The sequence below is a fragment of the Dreissena polymorpha genome, chromosome 2 (genome assembly GCF_020536995.1).
Source record: "Dreissena polymorpha isolate Duluth1 chromosome 2, UMN_Dpol_1.0, whole genome shotgun sequence".
Taxonomy (NCBI): domain Eukaryota; kingdom Metazoa; phylum Mollusca; class Bivalvia; order Myida; family Dreissenidae; genus Dreissena; species Dreissena polymorpha.
The window spans coordinates 49,418,406-49,444,344 of NC_068356.1; the positions used below are offsets into that span (position 1 = coordinate 49,418,406).

At 35.5% G+C, this 25,939-nt stretch overlaps 2 protein-coding genes across 2 annotated transcripts in view; one reads left to right on the plus strand and one right to left on the minus strand.

The window, feature by feature from the left end:
* The window catches only part of LOC127866977 (uncharacterized), a 344,898-nt gene that overhangs the window by 165,063 nt on the left and 153,896 nt on the right, over window positions 1-25,939 (minus strand). The window lies entirely within an intron of this gene.
* Window positions 19,632-23,800, plus strand: LOC127865492 (uncharacterized protein K02A2.6-like). The gene is made up of 2 exons (XM_052405343.1): window positions 19,632-20,448; window positions 20,878-23,800. Exons 1-2 carry the CDS (start codon window positions 19,632-19,634, stop codon window positions 23,715-23,717), a joined length of 3,657 nt encoding a protein of 1,218 aa, XP_052261303.1. The 3' UTR covers window positions 23,718-23,800.

Below are 25,939 nucleotides of genomic sequence, written 5' to 3' on the forward strand. Positions count from 1 at the left end.
TAACTCTGACTGGCATTTGGACGGAATTATGGGCCCTTTATACTTAGAAAATTGAAAATTTGGTTAAGATTTATGTTTTGGTCACTTTACCCCTAAAGTATCATAGATATTGCTTTCATACTTGGAACACTCACAAACTATCATAAGGGTACAGTAAAAGGACAAGTTGCATAACTCTGGTTGTCATTGTTACGGAATTATGGCCCTTTTTTGACTTAGTAACTTTTAATATATGGTTAAATTTTGTGTTTCGATCCACTCGAAGTATCAAGGCTATTGCTTTCAAACTTCAAATACTTACATGCTATCATGAGGTTACTGTACCTGGCAACTTGAATTTTACTTTGACCTTTGAATGACCTTGACTCTCAAGGTCAAATTATTAAATTTTGCTAAAATTGCCATAACTTCTTTATTTATGATTAGATTTGATTGATACTTTGATGAAACTACTCTTACCTGACATACCACAATAGACTTCACCCAAACCATCCCCCGTGCCCTCCCCCCCCTCCCCCCCTCCCCCCCCCCCCCCCTAATTTTTTTTTTTTTTTTTTTTTTATAAGATCATCTCACAAATGACCACCACACCCTCACACTATACCCCCACCCCACCCCCCCCACCCCCCCCCCCAAATTTTTTTTTGATTTTTTTTTTTTTTTTTTTTTTTTTTTTTTTAAGATCATCTCACAAATTATCACCACACCCTCACACTATACCCCCCCCCCCCCCCGATTTTTTTTTTTTTTTTTTTTTTTTTTCGCTTTTTTGGAAGATAATGTAATAAATGTCCACAACCCCACACTATACACCCCTCTTCACTCCACTCCTCCCTCCTTTGTGATTGAAAATGAGAGTCCCTTCACCTTTAAAAAGAAAATAGATGAGCGGTCTGCACCCGCAAGGCGGTGCTCTTGTTTTAATTATGATATTGTGTGACAGAGGTCCTAATTTAACGACAACTCTTGTGTTTAAACTGTTAAACAAATTAACAGTATACTATATGCAAAGACTCACACTGGACAAATTAATCATTAAATCTACAATGAATGGGAAGTAAACATTTGTCCCTCTATTTACATTGTTTTTTATCATGATAGAGTTTTTTTTCTCTAACCCGTGATATTAAAGAAAAGATGAAACTGATCAAACAGCAAAGCTCAGTTTTGTATGGTATGAAATTACTGAGGGTGTATATCTCATACACCATCACTCACTTACTAAGGCTCGATTGGTCATTGTTGGCTCGGGTACTACTTACATGTACCCTGGGTAGTATACTTACATGTACCCCGGGAACGGAATATATACTTAAACGTACCCGGTGATATTAGACTGTACCTGAGTTGTATATCCTCCCAAAATCCGATACGCTACTGATTACCGTTAAACGATATTGTTTACCTTAAACAAACTTCTATTTTAAAATTTCTGCATCATGTTGCTTTTTATCCCCACACTTTTTGAAAAGCGTGGGGATATTGATCATATTGTGGGTATCTCCGCCGTCCGTCCGTCCTGGCCTGGCCACTATCTCCTCCTACACTATATGCACTAGAACCTTGAAACTTACACACATGGTAGCTATGAGCATATGTGCGACCCTGCACTATTTGGAATTTTGATCTGACCCCTGGGTCAAAAGTTATGTGGTTGGGCCCGGGCCGGGTCAGAGATTTTTACTCATTTTTTAGGTTATTTTACTATAATTTTACTTCATTTCTACACTGATTGTCTTCAAATTGATACCAAACCTCTCTTATGACAATACGGTAAATCTCAACTATGCATGGCCCCATTACCAACCCTGGGGGCCCCGCCCACATAGGCCACTCCCACTAAAAATTGCAGTTTTACTATAATTTCTTAATTTCTACACCGATTCACTTCAAATTGATACTGAACCTTTCTTATGACAAAACTGTCAACCTCAAATATGCATGGGCCCCATTACCAACCCTGGGGAACCCCACCCACATAGGCCACGCCCACCCAAAAATGCCTTTTACTATAATTTCTTCATTTCTACAACGAATCACTTCAAATTGATACGGAACCTCGGCCCCATTATCAACCCTGGAGCGCCCCGCCCACATAGGCCACACCCACCAAAAATTGCCTTTTACTATAATTTCTTCATTTCTACACCGATTTACTTCAAATTGATACTGAACCTCTCTTATGACAATACGATCAATCTCAACTATGTATGGCCTCATTACCAACCCTGGGGCAACCCGCCCACATAGGCCACGCCCATCCAAAATTGCCTTTTACTATAATTTCTTCAATTCTACCCCAGTTCACTTCTAATTGATAATGAACTTCTCTTATGACAATACGGTCAATCTCAACTACCGGTATGCATGGCCCCATTACCAACCCTGGGGTGCCCCTGGGTCAAACATGCGGCGTGGGGATACGCGTCGGCCTCTGCCGCACCATTTCTAGTTGAGTATGCATGTCTATAATATCAAGGCTGTTTAAAGGAAAATTGACCTAAATGTGAACATAATTAATTTTTACAAATTAGCCGACAACAACTGATTTAGCATTAAAATTCTCAGTTACGTTTTAGTATATTTATCGTACCCAGGGTACATGTAAGTATACTTAAGAGTACCTGAGGTGCATGTAAGTACATGTAGTACCTGTGCCAACAATGACCAATGGAGCCTTACTAACTGTATAATGATTATATCTCACCAACTACCTTAACCTTGTGTTTATTAACCTGAAATTTATGTAAAATCTGGCTTTTTTACTTTAATTTTTCATTCAATTGATTATGCAATTTTTGACTTATCTCGTGGGAAATTATTTGAATCTTTGGATTTTAATGTATTTTAATGTTGTGTTTGTCACGCATAATTCAGTGTTTTCCAAAAAAATTGAGTAGCCAGTTATATGGGCAGCAACTATGCAGTAAAACAAAAGCATTTGTGACATTTAACTTGATGTATTTGGGAAAAGTAGCCGGCATCTAAAAGAAGTCGTTTTAATGCAGGTATTACATTGTAAATATTTATTTATTATTTCGAAGATAACAGTCATTGCAACGTGTTTAGTGAATATTACATCGATAGGCTGGCATGAAAAGTAGCTCCTTTTGAAGCACAAACTGCATCCAAGAATATATCATGGCTGACCCGGTTTGATGAGGCCTGTTTTTGATAATAATTTATTACTATTTTTACTTCCGTGTTCATAATCTTTACGGGCGCCATGCTGGAAATAGTCCGTTTCCCACAATGCATTTACAGCGTTGACACACTGGGTCTATACCGGGAAAAACCACGCGCCAGTTTTGGCGCCTGACGTCATTCCGCCGAAATTTTCATTGGGCAATTCATATGTAAACGTCATTGTATTTGCAAAAAGGCGGTAAACTTTAAAAGCCAGACATTGAGGGCAAAGCGCGAAAGTAAAATGTCTCGGATATTGGGAAAAAAACGCGCGTGTTAGTCAGTTAAATAGTTACTTAGTTAGTTACTTATTTTGTTTAAAGTTCATAAATTTATATTGAAAAGTTTAAGGCAATAATAACTTAAACGGACTAATGCACAATGTGACCAACGGACTGTCGGTTTACTAACGGTAAGAAAACATGCAGTTTATTGTCAATATTGACAAAAATCTGCGCAGATTTATTGGCTTTGCGTAATGCCCCTTTTCGCACTGTTTTCAGAAACTTGTGTTTACAATCACACTCGCATATGGAAATATCATGAATATCTGTGACATGAACGCCTGTGAATGTCTTTGCTGCAACTAGTTTAGTGGAGTGCAACATATATTATGCGCATGCGCTTGGATTGTTTTATTACATGCGGTATTGGCAGCCATTTAAAGAAATGTGAAAACAACACATTAATCTTACTTGTTCTCGTTCTAATTAATAGAATTTTTCAACAGCTTGGTCGAGTATCGAGGTAAATATATTTAAATGCGTTTGCATATAAACTGAATACCGTATGAAACGTGTAGATGATGCTTTTCTGCATTTATTAACGACAGCAATTGTTTGTGAAATACCATTGTTTTTTACTGTTATAAAATTGTGTATTTCTAATATTTGGGTATAATACGTGTGTCTGGATATATTAGATATATTATATGGTTGTTTTATATTGTGCATATACAATGAATAACTTATGAGGGCTTAGTGTGACGATTCAGAATACAGTTTGGATCCTGATGAGACGCCATGGTTTGTGGCGTCTCATAAAGTGCAAATATTTCAAGGGAGACGACTGTTATAAGTTTCTGATCAGCACAAATTACACAATTAACTCCCTTTCTTTACGGGCTCCATGAAAATGCTATGTCCATGTATAAAACTGTTTTACAGTGTGAAGACCCTACATAAAAATGCTGATTTTTTTCTTACGTGGTATCTTGCGACACACATTTTTCAAGTCTATTTCATTACATTTGGCATATATATTAATAAAAATGGCATCGTATGAACATGTCGTCATAGTATATAAGCAACATTGAAGCCTAATATACATTCATCTATTATTATTTGGGCACAAATAATTTTACCGTATGAAGACCCTACATAAAAATGCTGATTAAATTGTTCTTACTTGGTACCTGGCGACACACATTTTCAAGTCTATTTCATTAAATTTGGCATAGATATATATAAAAATGGCATCGTATGAACCAGTAGTCATAGTATAAGCAACATGGAAGCCTAATATGCATTCATCTATTATCATTTGGGCACAAATAATAATACCGTGTCAAGATCCTACATAAAAATGCTGATTTTTTTCTTATTTGGTACCTGGCGACACACATTTTCAAGTCTATTTCATTAAATTTGGCATAGATATTTATAAAAATGGCATCGTATGAACCAGTAGTCAAAGTATAAGCAACATTGAAGCCTAATATGCATTCATCTATGATTATTTGGGCACAAACAATTTTACTGTGTGAAAGCCCTACATAAAAATGCTGATTTTTTTCTTACTTGGTATCTGGCAACACACATTTTCAAGTCTGTTTCATTAAATTTGGCATCTATATTAATAAAATGGCATTGTATGAACATGTCGTCATAGTATAAGCATAGAAGCATAATACGCATTCATCTATTATAATTTGGGCTCATACAATTTTACCGTGTTAGCACCATATATCAAGTTGCAGATTTTTTTAATATTCGCCACATACCCACAGGCATTTTCATTAATATCTCAGAAAAAAAGACATATAAATTAATACACATGGCATCTAAAGAACATTTTATCATAGTTAAACATGGTTCCCAGCCAACCTGGAAATCAGGGAAAACTGGAAAAAGACTCTTTTTTTCCAGTCAGGGAAAAGTCAGGGAATTTGGAAAGTTTGTGAAATCAGGGAAAAATCAGGGAATTTTGTTGGGTCAGACTTTTCCGACTTGTGTCGAGAAGTCCATACAATTTAAACAGCAAATCATTTCCTCTGCATATTTATCGTGACTTTGTAGTATACGTGTAGCTTAGTTATGTCTGCAACTGCTATTTATTCAGGGTGTCTAAAACAAGAAATAGGTCAAAATCATGATCCTGGAAGTTTTATTTTCCATCAGGGAAAAATCAGGGAATTTTGTTCATACAAAAAGCTGGGATTCCTGTTAAAGAAATATAGAGGCATGAAATGCATTTTTCTGTTATATGTCCACAAATAATTCCACTTAGGCGTAACAAAAAAAGTTGTTTGTTTCCGGTGGCCCGACCCTACCTAATTTTTTGCCGCCGGTCCTAATCTTTTTTGAGCCCAAAATTCAAAAAAAATCGGATCGCGTATTTTTCGGCGCGCTCAATAAGCGTTCAACGTTATCGGCGCCGTACATTAAACTTTCCACTCTGGATCAGCAGACGATTTATTTCATAAATCAATCTCTGGGTTAATGGTCGCCATCTTTCGAACTACTTTCAAAAGTACAACAACAACAAGAACAGTATAGGAGACACTTTTAATTGCGAAAAGTTGAAAAATTGAGTACATGTGTCACGGTTGTTGAGTGGAATAGTGTTATTTTCAACTGTGTACGAAGCATGTGAACTGGTAGTGGAATAACCGAATTGTTGGTGGAAATGGAATTTAGAAATATATCTAATAATTCATCATCGTGTAGAATTATCATCAGCATCATTTCTGTGGAACATTGCAATATTCAAAATACAAGTGTTTCATAGCTATGGTGCTTTTGACATAGTTCACTAACCACCAAGGCTGAAATGATTCATGCACACAGGTAAAGTAAATAATTGAATTTGTGCAGAATGTTTACTTTTTACAAATTATTATTTAATTTAAACAATTTATTTTAGATAGATTGCACTGAAACTCAAAGTCTAAAGCTTAGTAAGACACTTAAGCCAGTTTTCTGAGAAGAAACAATACTTGTTCAGAGTATAGCACGCTCATGCGGCCTCTGGTTTATTTATTTGGCCTCGGCCTTTAACCTGGGTCGCTTTGATTTCAGGTGTTTAGCCCCCATATCAACAAGGCTTTCTCGACCCTATATGTACTTATTCATATTGTTTAAAGATTTTGAGAACCCTCGCTCAGTGCCAGTGGGGATAAAACAGGGACCTTCTTATAGCTAGATGAATAAATCAAATATGCCAGCAACACTTTATAATCAATAACTTTGTAATTGATGATTCTGTTCTTTTAACTACATTACTAATTTACCAAAACAATGTGAAACACATTTTAATGCTCCCAAAGGAGGGCATATAGTGATCGCACTGTCCGTCTGTCTATCCGTCACACTTTGCATTTAGGTTTCGAAAAAATGCTCATAACTTCTATGTCGCTTCAGATTTAACATTCATATTTGGTATGCATGTGTATATGGACAAGGCCTTCCCATACACACACACACAAATTTTGACCCCTTTGACCTTGAACTTAGGGTCGGCGTTTAGGTTTTGAAAAATGCTCATAACTTCTATCAAAGCGTTTATCGGGGGCGTATGTCATCCTACGGAGACAGCTCTTGTTTTTGCTACTGTCCTCTGCACAAACCATGATATATCTGCATATATGCATCCAACCAAATCAGTAAAACTATTTGTCACTTAATTACAGTAAACTTATTGCATGTTAACTTTTCAACAATATATATATATATATATATATATATATATATATATATATATATATATATATATATATATATAATTATATATAACAGATCTTGAAAAAAACACACATCAAACTTCAAATTGTTTTAGTAAATTATAGGCTTTAATTGGTATTGTGACATTGACAACACTCATGCATGCAACTATACAATTATACAACTATGGAACACATTATTTATGAGAAATTCCAATACATCAACAGAACGTCTCAGATTTAAGGCAGATAATCTAGTGCTGTTTTGCTGCCATTTTTACTATTACACATTTTTTCATTTTATGTTATGATGCATTGATCTTGTTTCTAAATTAACCAAGCAATCATTGTTAAACTTTTGAAGAAAGATGTTGTCTGATAAATATTGAAAATATAATCACTACAACGTGAACAAAATTCAGTTGAATACTGTGACCAACAAAGATTTGCCAAAGAGCAATTCAGACATGATTTAAATTAAATACAAGTAATATGAAAGTCTGCCTACTGGATCCCAGTTATGACTTATTTGTCAAATCTGCACATTAATTTGCCCTTGGCCATGTAGAATTGGGGACTAAATACCATCAAGTCATGTAAAAAGGAGCAGGGTATAGCACGCTGCTATTGATCTCTTGAGCTTTCACATGAATTTTATGGGTAATTTTCATACAACAATATAGTGTAATGATAAAGCATTATGAGCACAAATTATATCTCTTACTAGTGGTGCAAAAATCAATTAAGTGTCACATTTCAAAAGAAAATTTATATAAAAAGGTATTATTAATTGTTAAAACGTTATAAAAGGTTATTTCAATTCACTAAAGCATTTAATTACAAGAACAATTGCATTTTATGTTCATTACAAATTACAATACAGTATTGGCATTGTATTTATCTGCATTTGATGTGCATTTAATACACTTAAAAATGCAGACCAGACAGACACACTTCTAACAGAAACAAATGTATTTTTTTCTGCATTTTTCCAGCATTAATACTCTTCAAGTGTATTTTTTATCATCCCAAATACACTTTACCAGGAAAAAGGTATGTTAAAATGCATTTTTAGTTTGTTTTAAGTATATTTTCAAATGCATTAAGACACTCTTTTGCAAAAAATAATGAACAAAAACTTGAAAATATTTTATATACTAAAGTGAAGTAATAATTAAAGTTTTGTATGAGCATCAAAAATAGTGTCAAATTCATACCAGTGCCTATTTAGTAGCAGTAGGCCTTATATGGTCTACTTGTGGTAGAAATAATGCATTTAATATAATACTGTTACAACATACATAAATTAAAAAATATAGCTGCCCATACAGTTCAATACAATGTTCAATTAACTACACTATGCAAAGTTGAAATATGACATCAAGCTTGGAATAATCTTTTCAATAATGTATAATATGCTGTTTTAATTTATAAGTGAAGTAGACACTTGCATATAAAAACTGATTTTACATCAAAACTAAATGTTTAATTTGATTTTTAGCTCCACTGGCCAAAGGTCCTGTGTCCATAGTGCGTCCGTGCATTAACTTTTCCTTTAAACATCTTCTCCTAAACTACTGGTCCAATTCTGATGGAATGTTCCTGGGGTAAACCTCTTTCAAATTGTTCAAATTATGCCCCTGGGGTCAAATTTGACTCTTCCCCGGGGGTCACAAAATTGAAAATTTGCTTATATAAGGCCTATTTTGTGAAAACTTTCAAAATCTCCCGTCCATAACCATTGGGCCTAGGGCTATCAAATTTGGTATGTAGAGACATCTAATAGTCCTCTACCAAATTTGTTAAAATTATGCCCCTGGGGTCAAATTTGACCCTGCCCCGGGGGTCACAAAATTGAACATATGCTTATATAATGCCTATTTTGTGAAAACTTAAAAAAAATTCTTGTCCATAACCATTAGGCCTAGGGCTACACAATTTGGTTTGTAGTAACATTGTATAGTCCTCTACTTAGTTTGTTCAAATTATGCCCCAGGGGTCAAATTTGACCCTGACCCGGGGGCCACAAAATCAATTATATGCTTATATAGTGCCTATTTTGTGATTTTAAAACTCTTCTTGTCCTTAACCATAAGGCATAGGGCTACCAAATTTGGTATGTAGTGACATGTAATAGTTCTCTACCAAGTTTGTTCAAATTATGCCCATTGGGTCAAATTTGACCCTTCCCGGGGTCACAAAACTGAACATACGCTTATATGGGGCCTATTTTGTGAAAACTTTAAAAATCTTGTTGTCCATAACCATTGGGCCTAGGGCTACCAAATTTGGTATGTAGTGACATCTAATAAACCTCTACCAAATTTGTTCAAATAATGCCTCTGGGGTCAACTTTGACCCTGCCCCAGGAGGTCACAAAACTGAATAAGCGCTTATAAAGCGCCTATTTTGTGAAATCTTTAAAAAACTTCTTGTCGAAAACCATTCGGACTATGGCTACCAAATTTGGTATGCAATAACATCGTATAGTCCTCTACCAAGTTTGTTCAAATTATGCCCTTTGGGTCAAATTTGATCCTGACCCGCCGGTCACAAAATTGAACATTATATACGCTTATATCTTGCTTATTTTGTGAAAACTTTAAAAATATTCTTGTCCTTAACTCTATGACCTAGGGCTACCACATTTTGTATGAAGTGAGATATAGTAGTCCTCTACAAAATTTGCTCAAATTATGCCCCTGGGGTTAAATTTGACCAGCCCATAAGGTCACAAAAGTGTACATGTGCTTAAATAGGGCCTATATTTAAGTATTTGCACATGCAGAGAAATTTGTTTCAGCCTTTTTTTCAGCAGTGGAGTGATACAGGGCCATCATGGCCCTCTTGTTTAAATACTCAAAAAATGAAACCGTGTTCATGCTTGCATGAACACAGTTTATAAATGCTGTCAGAATTATAAAATATGCAATTACTATAAATACAAATGCCATGGAAAAGTGCTTTTTGTACTAAAAAATTCGAATGAATATTACAATAATACATTCTGAATACTTTAGTATGTAATTAACAGTTTTTGTCTGAGAAAATCACTAAATTTTATATATTTATTCAAATTCACATAAATCATATTTCAAAAACACATCATTACTTCAAATCCTTTCACACAATACTGAAAAAAAATGCACAGTTTCTGATTGTTATTGATTCTTTATTAATTTATACATGTACCATTTTTTAATCTTGATGCATCCTCAATTGTATAATGCACATCTTAATCTGTTTTAACAATTATAATATAAAGATTAAGGCTGACTCAGTAAAATAATAATCCATGATTTCTGCAGTACTTGCAGACAAAATAGGAATACTGCTGTGATATTATCTATCTATCTAATGGGATATTAATTTGGCTTCAATAGAAAAAAATCAAAGCATACACATGTATAAAATGTGTATGTATATATTAGTTAAACTTAAATTGATTGACCATCGATAAAAAGATATTATAATATATGTATGTATATATATATCCTTGTAAAACTAAAAATTAAATATGTATGTTTCTATTACATCATTTAGGACTTTTATTTTCAGACAAAGTAGAGTGAAGCTTAAAACAGTATCCAATTGTAACAGTCAACTTTGGGAAAATCAACCTTATAATTATTTTCTGTGTTGGCCAATGTCATAATTGGTATAAAATGTATATTGAACTGGAAGTTTTCTTTATTTTAAATGATAACATTTGCTTGGTCAGCCATAATTGTCACAATCAAGTGGTCTTTTTACACTGTAGTTTTCTCACTGACTATGGGTTTGTTCTGAGAATGAGCCACACAAAGTATCATTGGGGAGATGAGTTGTCAATTTTATGTTTATCAGTCTTTCATAATCCAGTATACCTGTAAAAAGGGAATTTGTAACTAATAATCACACAATATACACAATTAAAATTGTATGCATTTAGATTTATTTAGTACTGCACATTAATCATTTTCCAAAAATATGTAGCAACATTACATTATATAATGCTGCAATACTAAAGTAATTTACTAATTAAAGGTCGCTGATGTGTAATGGATGTGGTGTCCACCTAATGATCTGGAGGTCACTGGTTTGATCCCCAGTGTGGGAGCATTCTTAAGAAATCTCCAAGAGACACCCAAGTACTGGTTCTAGGCCCAGGAAACGAACTCAAGAGCATTTCACATAGATGTATGTAGTTAGTACTTAAAATTTAATCGAACTAAAAATGGGTTAAAACTAACAACTGAAAACCCTTATTAATACATTTTATTTTGAATCAAGCAAATGTGCAAATTCATTAAAAATAATGAGTAAAATTTAAAAATTCTACTTTAAAGTAATCATGATAATTTAGATCATTTCCAGAATATTTAATGATGATAATGATACAATTATATATTCCCTAAATGATAAAAATAAAACATGTAATGTTAATTTATGAAAAAAAAGTTTTAATTTTATCAATATCATGGTAATTACAACTAGATACAGGCAATTAGATCAGAAACTTGCATTAATTATATTAACCTATTCATATCAAGCGTCCTGAAAAAAAAGGACATTGCAAACAGCGTAGACCCAGATGAGACGCCGCATAATGCGGCGTCTCATCTGGGTCTGCGCTGTTTGCTTAAAGAAATTTCTGTAAGGAATATTCTAAATATTGAAATAAATATACCAGACACCCCTACTTTTGGAAATAAATTGATCCAATTTAGAAGGATGGGAGAGTCCACTGGGCATAAATGGGTTAATGAACAACCCAGACATTTGTAGTGATTTATGGTCACTTTTTGATAAACGTTCTATACATGACCTGTCATAAAAGGTATTTTTTAGCCAGTACTACAATCGGCAATAATAGTCTGTATTGCATACATATTCCAACGTCTATTATCGATTCGCTTCCTCAAACTGAACAAATATTTAATGTTTACATCGCGAAACGTAATGCATCCAGTTTCACTTTCGGTTTGGTTGGTTTTGTAAACACCGTAATTTCATCTTAAAAATTGGATGATAGGGTGATTAAATAATAATGGAAAAGTAAATCACTTGGATAATAGGTCAAAATGCAACACAAATGAACGTTAATAGTGCTCTTAATATCAAAGTTTCGGTAAAAAGTTTGGCGCTAGTTCAACGCGCATGTATACAGCCTCATAACAATAGACTGACAACCTTTTGGGTAATAAAGTAGTAATACAAGGCAATATGGCGACCGTTAGCCACGAGGCCTATCTTACGGAGGAATCCGAGATAGCCGAAGTATCACGATTGTAAACTTTCAACATAAACAAGATGGCGGCGCCCAGCGCCATTACCGGATCATTACGCATAGCGGATCACTTTGATGTTCAAGACTGCGTTTTGCGATAAATAGTTGAAATTGTTAGATGATATTTTGCACATAGCATCTTCAAGGCCTATTATTTAAACGCATTGATTGAGTCGTAATTGGAGCGTCTCTTTGTCAAACATTTCGGTATGTTTTGCTGACATGTATATACGACTTTGTTGACTTCTGTCTCGTTTCCAAATCGAGGTTGAACATTTTTTGTGGCCACTTGCTATAACTCTGTTGGAAAGTAAGAAGTTTACCCATTATTTTAAAGGCCATGTAGTAGTCTTTCGGCATGCAAAAGTCCATTTCAGTTTTGATTCATGTTTAAGATTTTGTCTGCGTGTAAAAATAAGACAATGTGCTGAATCAGTTAGCAACGGTAATTTTTAATCAAACTGGTGTTAAAGAAGTCTCAAACCGTTCATTGTTTTTCACCAGCACAACTTAATTACGCTACTGATCCGGTAATGGTAACTTGACTGTACTGTTGAAGGAAAAAGTAATACCAGTTTGTGTCTTTGCCAAAGTTTTGACAATTTTAAGTCATTCAAATGGTCTGCAACTGACTGTTTTAATAGCTTGCTGGATGGTTTTGTAATTGGCAATTCAAGATAGCAATTTTTTTTCCACAATGGAATACAAAGTTTAAAGATTTCATGTTTTAAAATCCTCTTTAACGACTGGGTGCATCTCTACTAAACTGTTACATTGGATCTCCAAGAAATGAATATTGCCTAGAATTATTTCTGGCAGGATTATGGTCCTTTGTCTTTTTTTTTCACTTTTGAATTTATTATTACAAAATTGTGTGTGTTCAACTCCTCTGCTTGACAAATTTTGCTTCAACTTTCACAGCTGAATGTAAAGATGATCATTATGGTAGGACTTCTGACTGCAAACAGTTCAGCCATTTTTCATTTTGTCTACTGTATATATAGTGTATTTGTCTCTGTCCAAGCATAATTGTCTATGTCAAAATTCTAGTTATATTTAATAAGTAAAAATGTTATCATTTTCAGGGCAAGCACAGTCATAGTGCTATAGTGGGGGACATATTGTTTTTGCCCTGTATGTTGGTTCATTTGTTTGTTTGTTTGTTTGCCCCAACTTTAACATTTGCAATTACTTTTGCAAGATTGAAGATAGCAACTTCATACTTGGCATGCATGTGTATCTCATGGACCTGCACATTTTGAGTGGTGAAAGGTCAAGGTCATCCTTCAAGGTCAAAGATTTAGCTTCAAAGCGGCGCAGTAGGGGACATGGTGTTTCTAACAAACACATTTCTTGTTTAAATTTATAAGTATAGTTTGATACAAGAAGCATTAAATGTCTGCTTTTCTGTGCTTGGTGTGATTTGATTTTGTGCTTGTTTATTTATTTGTGTGTGTGTAATTGTATGTATATAATACAAGTCGTAATAAATTTTCTGTTCTGTTCCTGAAATTCATGGGTAGATAGACCCCACGCCACCAGTACATAATATAATCTGAAAATGTGGTCCTTTGGGAACATTAACTGCATCCAAGAAATATAAAAGCACATCCGGTTTGATTGGGTCTTTCCATGGTGATAATGTTAAATGCAACACCACTGGCGTTCCCGTAGCACTGCTTTTGAGGTATTTAATATATTATTAATAATAAATAATATAGAATACACTGCATGAACCCAAAGGACCAGAAAGTATAACAACACTGAATCCCTATAGACACTGAGGGTCAAGCTCTCTGTGACTTGTTATAGTTATGCCTTTTATTGGTCATAAAATGGTATATTTAAGCCGTTGCCAGAAGTCAACATTAAACTCGGAATTAAGGAAAGCAACACATTCAATATTAATGAACAGCAAGTTTTTATTTCATAAAAGCATTTAAATATAGTCATATAGCATTACAGACATCATCAAATTTATTGTACATACAGTTATACACAAAACATGAGAAGAAAATGCACCATGTACGACAATTTCTAAAAAAAAAATTATTTTTAAAAATAAAATTATTTGCCTACCTACCTACCCTAATTTTTTTGGCCATGTCAGTGGAAACAAACGATTTTTTTTTTTAGGCCTTAGTGATGACCCAGCTTGAATATGAGGATTTTTTGAATTATTATTGCTAACCGACATACATTTTTAGTAGTACATCAGGATTCAATACCTATACCTTAGTGAAAATGGCATCGGAAGAACATTTGTTCATTGTACTAGATAGAATGATACATTATATCTATCCATCTTATACTTTATTGCAGTTTCAGTAATATTTGGTCTATAAATGATTTCAACATGATATAATTATTAATCATTGCTAGGAAATGTTTATATATGAAACAAAAATTAAAAAAGACGTTTTTTTCCCCCATTTATGTATATATATATATATATCTATGTATACATCTTTTGTTGCAAACAGTTATGCAACATGTGTCAGAAAACACCCAGGACAAATATATGGACGGAATGATTTTTTCACTTATGTGGGTGTATGTTGGCTCCACTTCACACGATACAGTCATTGTAGTTTAATTGAAAAACGCATCTTACAATATGAGATGAGTTCTGGGTTCAAGCCCCAGCAGTGGCCTATCATGTGTGATGTACAAAGCCCATTATGATTAAATATACACAGTTATCTATTTAAACATTCAATTAAATATAAGGAATAATGTTAAAGGGGAATTGCTGCTTAACCATTTTTGGGATTGTATTGTAATTTTTTGCCAAATTTGACATTGAATAACAGGGTTTATATACATCCCAAGCATAACTGTTTCTAAATTTAAAAAAAAAACAAGTCGAAGTGTGCAGAATATCAAAAATTTGAAACTTTCTGATGTCTAAAAGTCATTAAATGCCACTTAAAGTTTACATTTTTTTGTACAAAATGACCCATTTTGTGCTGTTCATTATTGGTTAATGTTTTACGCTGTCGGGTCCAAAAGCGCACATTCTGTAGCTTGTTTGGACCATAATCTATAATGCGGCCAAGTTTCAGCAGATTCGGCCCAGTGGTTCTGATTTTATACGCCGTGCCTAGCTTTTAATGAGTATTACTCACTGACTTATGCATATGAGCTCGGCTGTTTTCGGAGAATACCTGAGGTATTCTCATAGCCAGCTCATCGTGTCGTGTCATGTCTTTTCGCCTTCTGGCGTCCGCCATGCTAAAACCTTAACATTGATCCATTATACCCACAATTTTCGTACCCACATTTTTTTTCGTAACCAAAGTTTTCGTACCCACATTTGTTTAGTACCAAAAATTTGTGTTCCCGCATTTTCTTACCCAATATTTTCGAACCCACATTTTTTTAGTTCCCACTCATTCCATCCCGCGAAACCCTTAAGGTGTCGCAACTCTAGTATGGAATGAGTGATGTATTGGACGTCATCATTGATGACGTTCAATCGAACGAATGATAAAGGGGGCTAAAATTCGTTAAGCTCCAGCGTATAGCAGCGATTTGGGAGTCTTGAAAACTGGCCCAACACTTGTGCTGAAATTTGACATGTATATGGACCAGAACTCGATCTACACGATGGCGTATTCGTCATATCTGGGAAAAGTCCAGTTTTTGATAAAATTACGAAAAAGTGGTGTTTTTTATTGCGCAATCGCTAGAAAATGAGTTCTCGCCGGAAGCGTTAATAGCGTTAATAGCAACCCAAACACAATTCAACCCAAGGAGACAATTCACGCGATAGAAACTTCAAATTTGATTTTAATTAATACATATTGCGATTTTATTCCCAAATTAATAAATAAGTTCATATTGCGTTTAACATACGAAGCTGAACCCGTTTAGAAAATATTAACAAAACAAACAAAAACAAACAACAGTTAAATTTCATTGATGTAAATATGGTAACTGATTACATATCCACTAGCGTACACATGAAAAATAGTTCGCAAGTAAACAACAAACAATCAAATTTAAACGCAAATAAGTTAACAAAATATATAAAATAAATCCGAGAAATCGATACTTAAAACTACAATTTCTGCACTATAAACATTTTTGAGAGTCATTAAAACACATAATTTCGGAGGTATACAACCAACAATCAAAATGGCTGCCAATGAACGTTCGAAAAGAACGCGAGAAAGTATTTACAAAATAACATCATCAAAATAATTAAAGTGACCGCTACTTCGCCGTTTTTTAGATAAGTATACGATCTCTTGAAAAACACTAGCATTTGACATAAACACACCCGTGGATATGGAAATAGACATCACGCGGCTCCCGCATTTTGCGCGGTCCTCGGATGTTTCGCCCCCAAGACGTTTCCGCCCTGGTCGTTTCGCACCTGGTCGTTTCGCCCCCATATTAGGTGCGAAACGACCAGGGACTAGGTGTTGAGTAGTTTAATTGGTGACCATTATATAATCATCAAAGAAAGTACCCTGAATCAATAATGTAAGTATATTAGTGGAACACTAGGTGTTGAGTAGTTAAATTGGTGACCATTATATTCAATAATGTAAGTATATCACGCATTTATCCGACAAAGGGTAGGTGATAAAAGCAATTAGCCACCATAAGTATATATATTAATGTAAAATGAATGCAGATATTTTTTTAATTGAATTGATAATCACAATCCAATCAATTTGATATGAGTATCTTTTATAAGCGGGTTATATAAATATAGATATATATATATATGAGGCAATTGACCGTAAATTTAAATAGCATGAGTCTTAAATTAACAATGCCTTTCATTCCCTCATTATATAATTGTGATAAAACAGGTGTTAGTTATGGTAGCTATAGCGCTTACCATTTGTAGAAAACGAAATGTGAAAACATTTGGAGATCTGTATTAAAAGAATAACAGTGCTGCTATATATTGTAATGTAAATAATTACGACTCATTCAGTTTATAAATGTGCTTTGCTGTAATTTATTATTGTGTGCTATGTATACTCGAATTAAACATCTTAATTGCGATAAGTTCCATTGATTAACTTGACAGCTTACGCACAAAGTGGTGCTTAGGCAACAATCAATTACTGACACCCGCCTTCGATTGTCAATAAATAAACAAATCAGTTTTCTTTTTCTTTTAAAGTGCTCCCTAAATGGATATTTGATAAACAGTATGAACAAGTGTTATAAACATGCCATTCAATGCGGACAGCTTATCTTAACATCGCCACTAATCCGATGTTGTTGCGTAATATTATTTTAACTATCAGATAAAGATCGTCGTGTATTCGCTTCACAGTAAAAATGATTTTAAAAATGTCGTTTTTTTAGGGTTATTATTATTATTTATTTATAATGAAATGATAATTCAACTTGTTCATCTATGTACTTGATTTACTAATAAAACGATATACATTTACTTATTATAAAAAAGTTATTATATAATCCATCGATATATTATATGTAATTAATTAAATAACATTGCTATAGTCTAAGTAGTTTTGTATGTAGTTGACAAAAAGACAGTAATTCATCAGTACTTAATCTATAAAATTATATCTTAAATTGTAATACGAGAAAATTGAAGAATTATTTACTTATACAAACATTAAATTACATGGCAGTAGTTTTGTATGTATTTTTTCGTATTAATTTATAATAGTGAAAAGTCTATGTAGAGCTCTATTTTCGCGTTCTGCTAGTGTTTGGGCTGTTATACCTAAGTATTTAAAGGATGTCACTATTTCTAATAATTCTCCGTAAAGGTAGAAGTTGTAATTTGTATGGCGATTACTTTTTTCTTAGATCGAGGCCTTTGTTTTAGATGTATTTATTTTAAGAGACGCTATGCAGTAATTAAACAATAATTCCTTCGTTTCACAGGTATTTCTCTTGAGGAATACAAAGCCGCTGTGACGTCAGGATGCGAGCTTGACTTCGTCTGCAGTCCTTGTTCTAAAAAAGAACAGACACATAGATCAACGGCCGATATTGATGTCGATGACTTTGCTGCAAATTGGGAAATGGGATTCGACATAAGCGACATTCATGACAACGTCACCGACGAGGACTTGGACAGTACGCGGGCAGAAGGGAATGGAAACGTGGACGATGACGGCGCTATTGACGGTGATCACATTACCGGAAACGAAATGGACGACACAACTGGAAACGGGGACGATGACGGCGATATTGACGGACCGCCAGACATGGAGTGATGTACGCTGTCGAACTCACCTACCTGCGTGCCTGCGGAAAACTACTGAAATATCGAATGTGTTCAAATAGACCCTACGGACATTTCTTCGTGTTGTCATGTTTATGTACTTCATAAACTATATAAATAAAGAATGCTTTCATTGTCGTTTTATGTAACTAAACTACTAAAAAATGTTAATTAAGTGACACAAGTTGCATTAAAATGTCAGAAAAAAAACATGAAATATATATTAAAACATGTAATTATAACATAAATAATACTTGAAAAATATGCATTTTTAATTCATATTGTCACATTAATTCAGATGCTGTTTAAAGTCTTGTTTTCTGTTCAAGGCAGACACAGGAGCAAGAAATTAATCATTAATGTTACTTAAAAACATATAACATTAAAATTTTAAGTTAGCTGTAGAGTAATACAAGCCTTTTTTTTATGAAATACTTTTGAAGCTTAATTGTGTTAATATGAAATTTTATCTTCATGTAGAGAACAAAACTATATCTCTCAGTGACTAACACAATCAAATTGGTCATAGTGACTGCTCATTGTGTTTCGAAGTTACATGATTACATGTTCTTATACTGAACTCACTTGCATGACTTTAATGGATGTAATCTAATTTCATTGTGAAGAATTGCCCATCTCCTTTTCTAAATCGTTTTATGTAACTAAACTACTGAATTATCGTATGTATTCATCGCGATGTTTTACAACACTGTAATTCTACGTTATTTTATGCCAAATAAATAAACAAATAGACTCTACTGTCATGTATTGTAATGTAAGGGACACAACTCGTATTGTCTTGTTAAAGCATGCAGTCATGAGTTACTTGTATTGAGATTTATATATATGTGAATCTATGAATAAAGCCAGTTGTGAGTTACCCACCGACGAGTTCAGAGTTATTACATGGTGTCAGAAATCTATTAAAAATCGGCGCAATCAGGCGATTGCATGACAATCGTACGTTGCAAATCTGTTGTTAAAGGTTCATTTTATACAACAGCGAAATGGCTTCGAAGGGAATCAGGCCATTACCGGAATTTAACCCGTCAGAAAGTGCATCAAGTTGGGAAGACTACAAACGGGACTTCATAATTCACTTGGACGCGCTAGGTCTGGACGACAAGCCTGGAAAAAGAAAGGTTGGTGTCCTACTTGCCAACATGGGGAGAGAGTGCGTAAAAATTTACGATTCGTTCGCGTGGGCGCCGGAAGTTGTTGCCAATCAGGATGCTGGAATCGCGGCAGTGCCAGCCGAGGATAAATACCATCTAGAAACAGTTTTCACAAAATTTGACAGACATTTCGGAGTGCATAATTACCGTAACATTAAAAGACAAGAGTTCCTCAACACAAAGCGTGGTAACCTGTCAATAATGGATTACATTTCGGAATTAAAAAGAAAGGCCGAACACTGTCAATATGGGGAACAAAAAGAAGGGTTAATATGTGACATGATCATTAATGGCGTGAATGACACAAAGTGTAGTGAAAAGCTAATGGAGATACCGGTTACACAACTTACCATCGAACGTGTCGTGCAGGTTTGTAGGCAAATAGAATTGACCGCGTCTCACATCAAATCACTGGGCGAAAGCCCTCACGTAAACATCGCTAGAACGCATCAAAACCCTCATAAGCAACAAAAATACTGTGCCAAGTGTTGCAGAAAACATGAAGTAAGGAAATGTCCCGCCTATCAAAAACAGTGTGACAATTGCGGTGAGTTTGGCCATTTCAAGGCATCCAAATTATGTCCTGCAGTCGGTGGGACATCGCATCAACAAAAGGGGATATCACACAGAGGGGCACGTGGCTATGGACGTAGACTGCGTCATCGCGGAAGTGATCGGGGAATCCACCGTGGATATCGGGGCCGTGGAGGTCAACGACGTGTCAACTACACCGAAGCCCAGGAAGACCAGGTCGAGGAAATGTTTAACCAGTTTGAACATGCGGATGTGAACGACGTATTTATCGCAACATCGAGTGAAGATAATCATGAATGGTCCGCTAACTTGAAAATAGGGTGTAAAACGATAAAATTTGAAATCGACAGTGGCGCAATGTGCAGTGTCATGTCATATGGAACAGCGAAGCTATTTGAAAAGGTTGCACCAATCACAAGGAGTGATGTTATTATTAGCGGTGTCAATGGGCCAGCAGTGAAGGCGCTAGGAATGATTACACTGCTGTGCGAGCATAAAAATATCAAGCGTTCGGTTAATTTCCAGATTATGAACACTCCAAGAGGCATAAACTTGCTTGGAAGGGATGATTCAGTTGATTTTGGGCTGATCATGAGAATACACACCGCAAGACTTGAAACAGAATCTATCATTGAGAAATATAGTGACGTCCTTGGGGAAGAGATTGGGTGTATACCGGGCGAGTACGAGATTAAAATCGATAAGTCAATAGAACCAGTAGTTCATGCACCAAGACCGGTTCCAGTCGCGATTCGTGAACAATTGCAAGCTGAACTAAAACACTTAGAGAAATGCAACATTATTGCTAAAGTAACAGAACCTACGCAATGGGTCAGTAGTTTGGTGTGCGTAAGGAAGAAAAACGGAAGAGTGCGAATATGCATTGACCCCACAGATTTAAACCGCGCAATCCGAAGAGAACATTACCCAATGAACAGTTTTGATGATGTTGCCACAAGATTGAATGGGAGTAAATACTTTACAACGCTAGACGCGAATATGGGTTATTACCAAATAAAATTAACTGAAGAGAGCTCGAAGCTCACAGCGTTTAATACTCCGTTCGGCAGGTACCGATACCTGCGGATGCCGATGGGCGTGAAGTGTTCGAGTGAAGTGTTCCAACGGTCCATGGAACAGAACTTTGGTAACATTGACGGGGTAGAAATAATTGTTGACGACATTTTGATTCATGGTAGAACACTGGAAGAACATAACAGGCGCTTGGAAACGGTGCTTCAAAAGGCACGTTCAATTAATCTGAAGATGAATAAGAAAAAGTGTATGTTTGCCAAGCCGGAGGTGGACTATGTAGGTCACAAACTGACTGGAGACGGAATTAAACCGACAGATCAAAGAGTGAAGGCGATAGCAGACATGAGAGAGCCAGAAAGCTTCAGTGAGCTGGAAACCGTGTTAGGCATGCTATCGTATGTGTCTAAGTTCATCCCAAATCTCAGTGAGTTGAATGCACCACTGCGCGATATGAAAAGGCTAGAAACGTGGAGCTGGGGTGACGAAGCGAAGCGCGCGTTCAATAAAATAAAAGAAGCTCTTGTTTCAACAAAAGTACTTCAGTACTACGACTTGAAAAAACCTGTCACACTCACAGTAGACGCATCAATGAGAGGCCTGGGAGCCGCGATAATCCAACAGGACCGTGTTGTGGCATATGCGTCACGTGCGCTCACACCGACAGAGCAACGGTACGCTCAGATCGAAAAAGAAATGCTAGCCGTTGTATATGGCTGTGAAAAATTCCACAAACTGCTATATGGCCGAGATACTTTCCTAGTGGAATCTGATCACAAACCGTTGGAGTCGATTCTAAAGAAAGAAATACATAAAGCTCCGCTAAGGATTCAACGAATGATTTTGAAGCTTCAACCGTATGACTTCAACCTCGTGCACAAAAGCGGCAAGGACATGGGTCTAGCAGACTGCCTCAGCAGATTACCGTTAGAAAATCAAGATGAGAAAACTATCGATGAGGAGTTGATGGTTTTGAAGCTCGACACGCTGTCGTGTTCAAACCATGACAAAATTGCACGCGCAACACAAGCGGATGAACAATTCCAAGTACTGGCAAAGGTTATCATTCGAGGATGGCCAGAAACGAAGTGCGAAGTTCCAGTTGAAGCCGTTCCATTTTGGGATTACCGCGATGAAATATCAATTTACAATGGAGTTCTGTACCGAGGGGAACGCGTGTGTATCCCGAAAGAAATGAGAACAGAAACGTTGAAAGCGATACATAAGTCGCATTTAGGGGTAGTAAACTGTAAAAAGAGGGCGAGAGAGTTAGTATTTTGGCCCGGCATGAACAAACAAATTGAAGATCTTATTGGCAAGTGTAGTGCGTGTTTAATGCATCGCAAGATGAGCCAAAAGGAGCCAATGATCATCCAACCAGTACCTGAGCTACCCTGGAGCAAAGTTGGAATGGACTTATGCGAACTAGAGGGTAACAATTACCTAATCATTGTAGACTACTTCTCCAACTTCATTGAAGTAGCACCATTGCAAAGAGACACTCGAACGAGCACCATCTTAAAACACATCAAGCAAAACGTGGCTCGTTATGGAATCATGGACTCAATCATCTCGGACAACGGTCCACAGTTCACCAGTGCTGAATTCCGAGAATTCATCGAAAAATATGGCATCACCCATATTACGTCGTCGCCTTTGCACCAACAAACAAACGGCCTTGCTGAAAAGGCTGTACAAACCGTGAAAAATCTAATTAAAAAGTGTAGCGAAACAGGGGACGACATCTACTTAGCCCTGTTAGAACTAAGAAACACACCACGCGATAACATCGGATCACCGATGCAACGTTTGATGGGTCGACGCGCAAAAACACCAATACCTATGAAACAAACATTGCGACAACCAGAAACAACCAGTGAAAATGTCGCACCGAAGTTGTTAGAATTTCGTGAAAAGCAAAAATTCTACTACGACCAACACGCGAAGAGCAAGGACAATCTTCAGCCAGGGGACGCAGTACGAATTAAAACCCCATCTGGCTGGAAACCGGCAGAGTATGTGAAACCGTCCGAATACCCGCGATCACATATCGTTAAGGCAGGCGAATCGGGGCGCGAATATCGCCGAAACACGGACATGCTAATGAAAACAAAGGAAAGACCACACATTATCACCACAAACAATGACGTGTACATACCGGCACCCACAGCGACAACAGAGACGGTAGCAGAACAACCATCAACAACTCCAAATCACGAAAACAGTGCTAGTGCGAGATCGAGCGAAACTCGAGACAAACCGGGGAAAGAGAGTGTACAAGACACTGTTAGAAAGAAAACGAGGTCAGGAAGAGAAGTTCACAAACCGATACGGTTAAATGACTATGTGTAAGATGTGAAGTGCAAAACATGTGTCATATGACTGCCTTATTGTAGTGCAAAATAAACTTATTAATAAACTGTTTAATAACTATCATTCGGTAATAATGGTATTTGTATATGTAAGATGTATTGTGGTAGTAAACAGTAGGAACAGTTTGTACATATTTATTTTTATCATATCAAACTGTTGGTTAAGGTTTAAAGATTCAGTGCCTTCAGCGCTTTGATTTTTCTTCTAACAACAAAATGTTCATGAAATTTTCTTCTCACAAAAATCCAATATTAATTATTTTTGGGTGTATCTACTTTCTAGCTTGTTTTCGGTGTTATAACAGTCTGTTATCATTTCCTAGCTGAAACCCGACATTTACTGTATCTGGCATTTGTCATTTTGTCCTGAACAAGCTTGAATCCGAGATAACAGAGACAATTTTTTGGAAAGTTAGCAAACATGTATTTTAGTGAATAATTTTGTCTTACATGTTGTTTTATTGTTCATTTGATTTTATGAAGTTCAATTGCATATTTAATTTATAAGAAGTTCTTCATTACTTAGAGTGCATTTTATTCATATAGAATATTCTGTTTTCAATAACAATTTAACACTCAGAGGTTTAAAAGAAATTCCCACTATGGTTTTATAAAAAGAACAGTTTATAATGTGTTACTACAGGTTATGTTATTTGCTTTCTTTCATAAACCTCTTCGCATATGTAACGATAGAGTAGTTGGTGTATCATGTGTTTATATTTTTAAAAAAAGAAAGAAAAGGGGATGTCATGTATTGTAATGTAAGGGACACAACTCGTATTGTCTTGTTAAAGCATGCAGTCATGAGTTACTTGTATTGAGATTTATATATATGTGAATCTATGAATAAAGCCAGTTGTGAGTTACCCACCGACGAGTTCAGAGTTATTACATATACGGACTGTTCTTTGTGTTGCTTATACGCTGTTGTGTTTATGTAGTTCATAAAATATATAAATAAAGAATGCTTTCATTGTCGTTTTATGTAACTAAACTACTGAAATATCGTATGTGTTCATCACGTTGTTTTACACTGTTATTCTACGTTATTGTATGTCAAATGAATAAATAGGTCAGAAAAAATATCTCTTTTTAGTTTTTTGTTACTACTCTAGAGTCTAGACTATAAGTTTAGTCATTGACGTGATAAATATCCTCTTAATAAAATTATATAATGGTCATCAATTAAACTACTCAACAACTATTGTTCCGCTAGTATGGGGGCGAAACGACCAGGTGCGAAACGACCAGGGCGGAAACGTCTTGGGGGCGAAATAACTAGGGTGCGAAAAGACTTGGGCGCGAAACGTCTGTAAATCTTTTGCGCTATGTACGGTTGTTCAGAAAACTTGGTAAGTGTCATTGTTCTTGACTTTGTCCGATGAGTTGAATTTTATATACCATTACCATGCGAGAAAGTTTTCAAACACATTTATTTATTACGAAACTTACCTTGAAAAATAAACAACACACATATTAGTGGCACGAACTGGTAGTGGCACGAAACGACAATCAACCGTAAAAGTTCAAGGACAAGGGCATAATTTGAATGGAAATACATGTGTTGAATATTGGATAAATTAATTGTTTTGCCGTTAAAAGGGTAAGTTTTTTTGGTTTGCTTTGCTTATTTTTTTTATCAAAACACAAGTTTTATAGTTTGATTTCTGTACAACAGTTCAGTTAACGTTATATCTTGAATTTATAAATATCGAAATAGATGTCGGAGTTTGCACATTTCGGACGTTGCTATCATGCAAGTTAGTTCTCGATAGAATATACTGTTTTACCTTTTCGCATACAGTTGTGCAGCTGTTTTCCATGAAATGATGCAATGTTTTACGTCTGGAATACCCCCCTCGATGATTATAAATCATTAACTTCTCAAATTATAAGCATCGTCAACTTGACAAGGTTCTGTCAAGATTTAATTTTTTAATTTAATTAATAATTAGTAGAATATGTAAAGCTGAGTAACATTAATTCAGACTGATTTCTGATTAGGGCAGTGGTTCACCTGATTCTCTCATAGGTTGACCACACCACAATTTATAGCAGAACAAAAACAAATAGCTTGTAATTATAATTGATAAATGTGAATGTTTAATTTATTTGTTTGCAACAATTTGGAACCTTTTGGTTTAAGCATTGTAAGCCTAGTGTATAATTGCCCCTTTGTTCAGCACACATGAATTGATATGA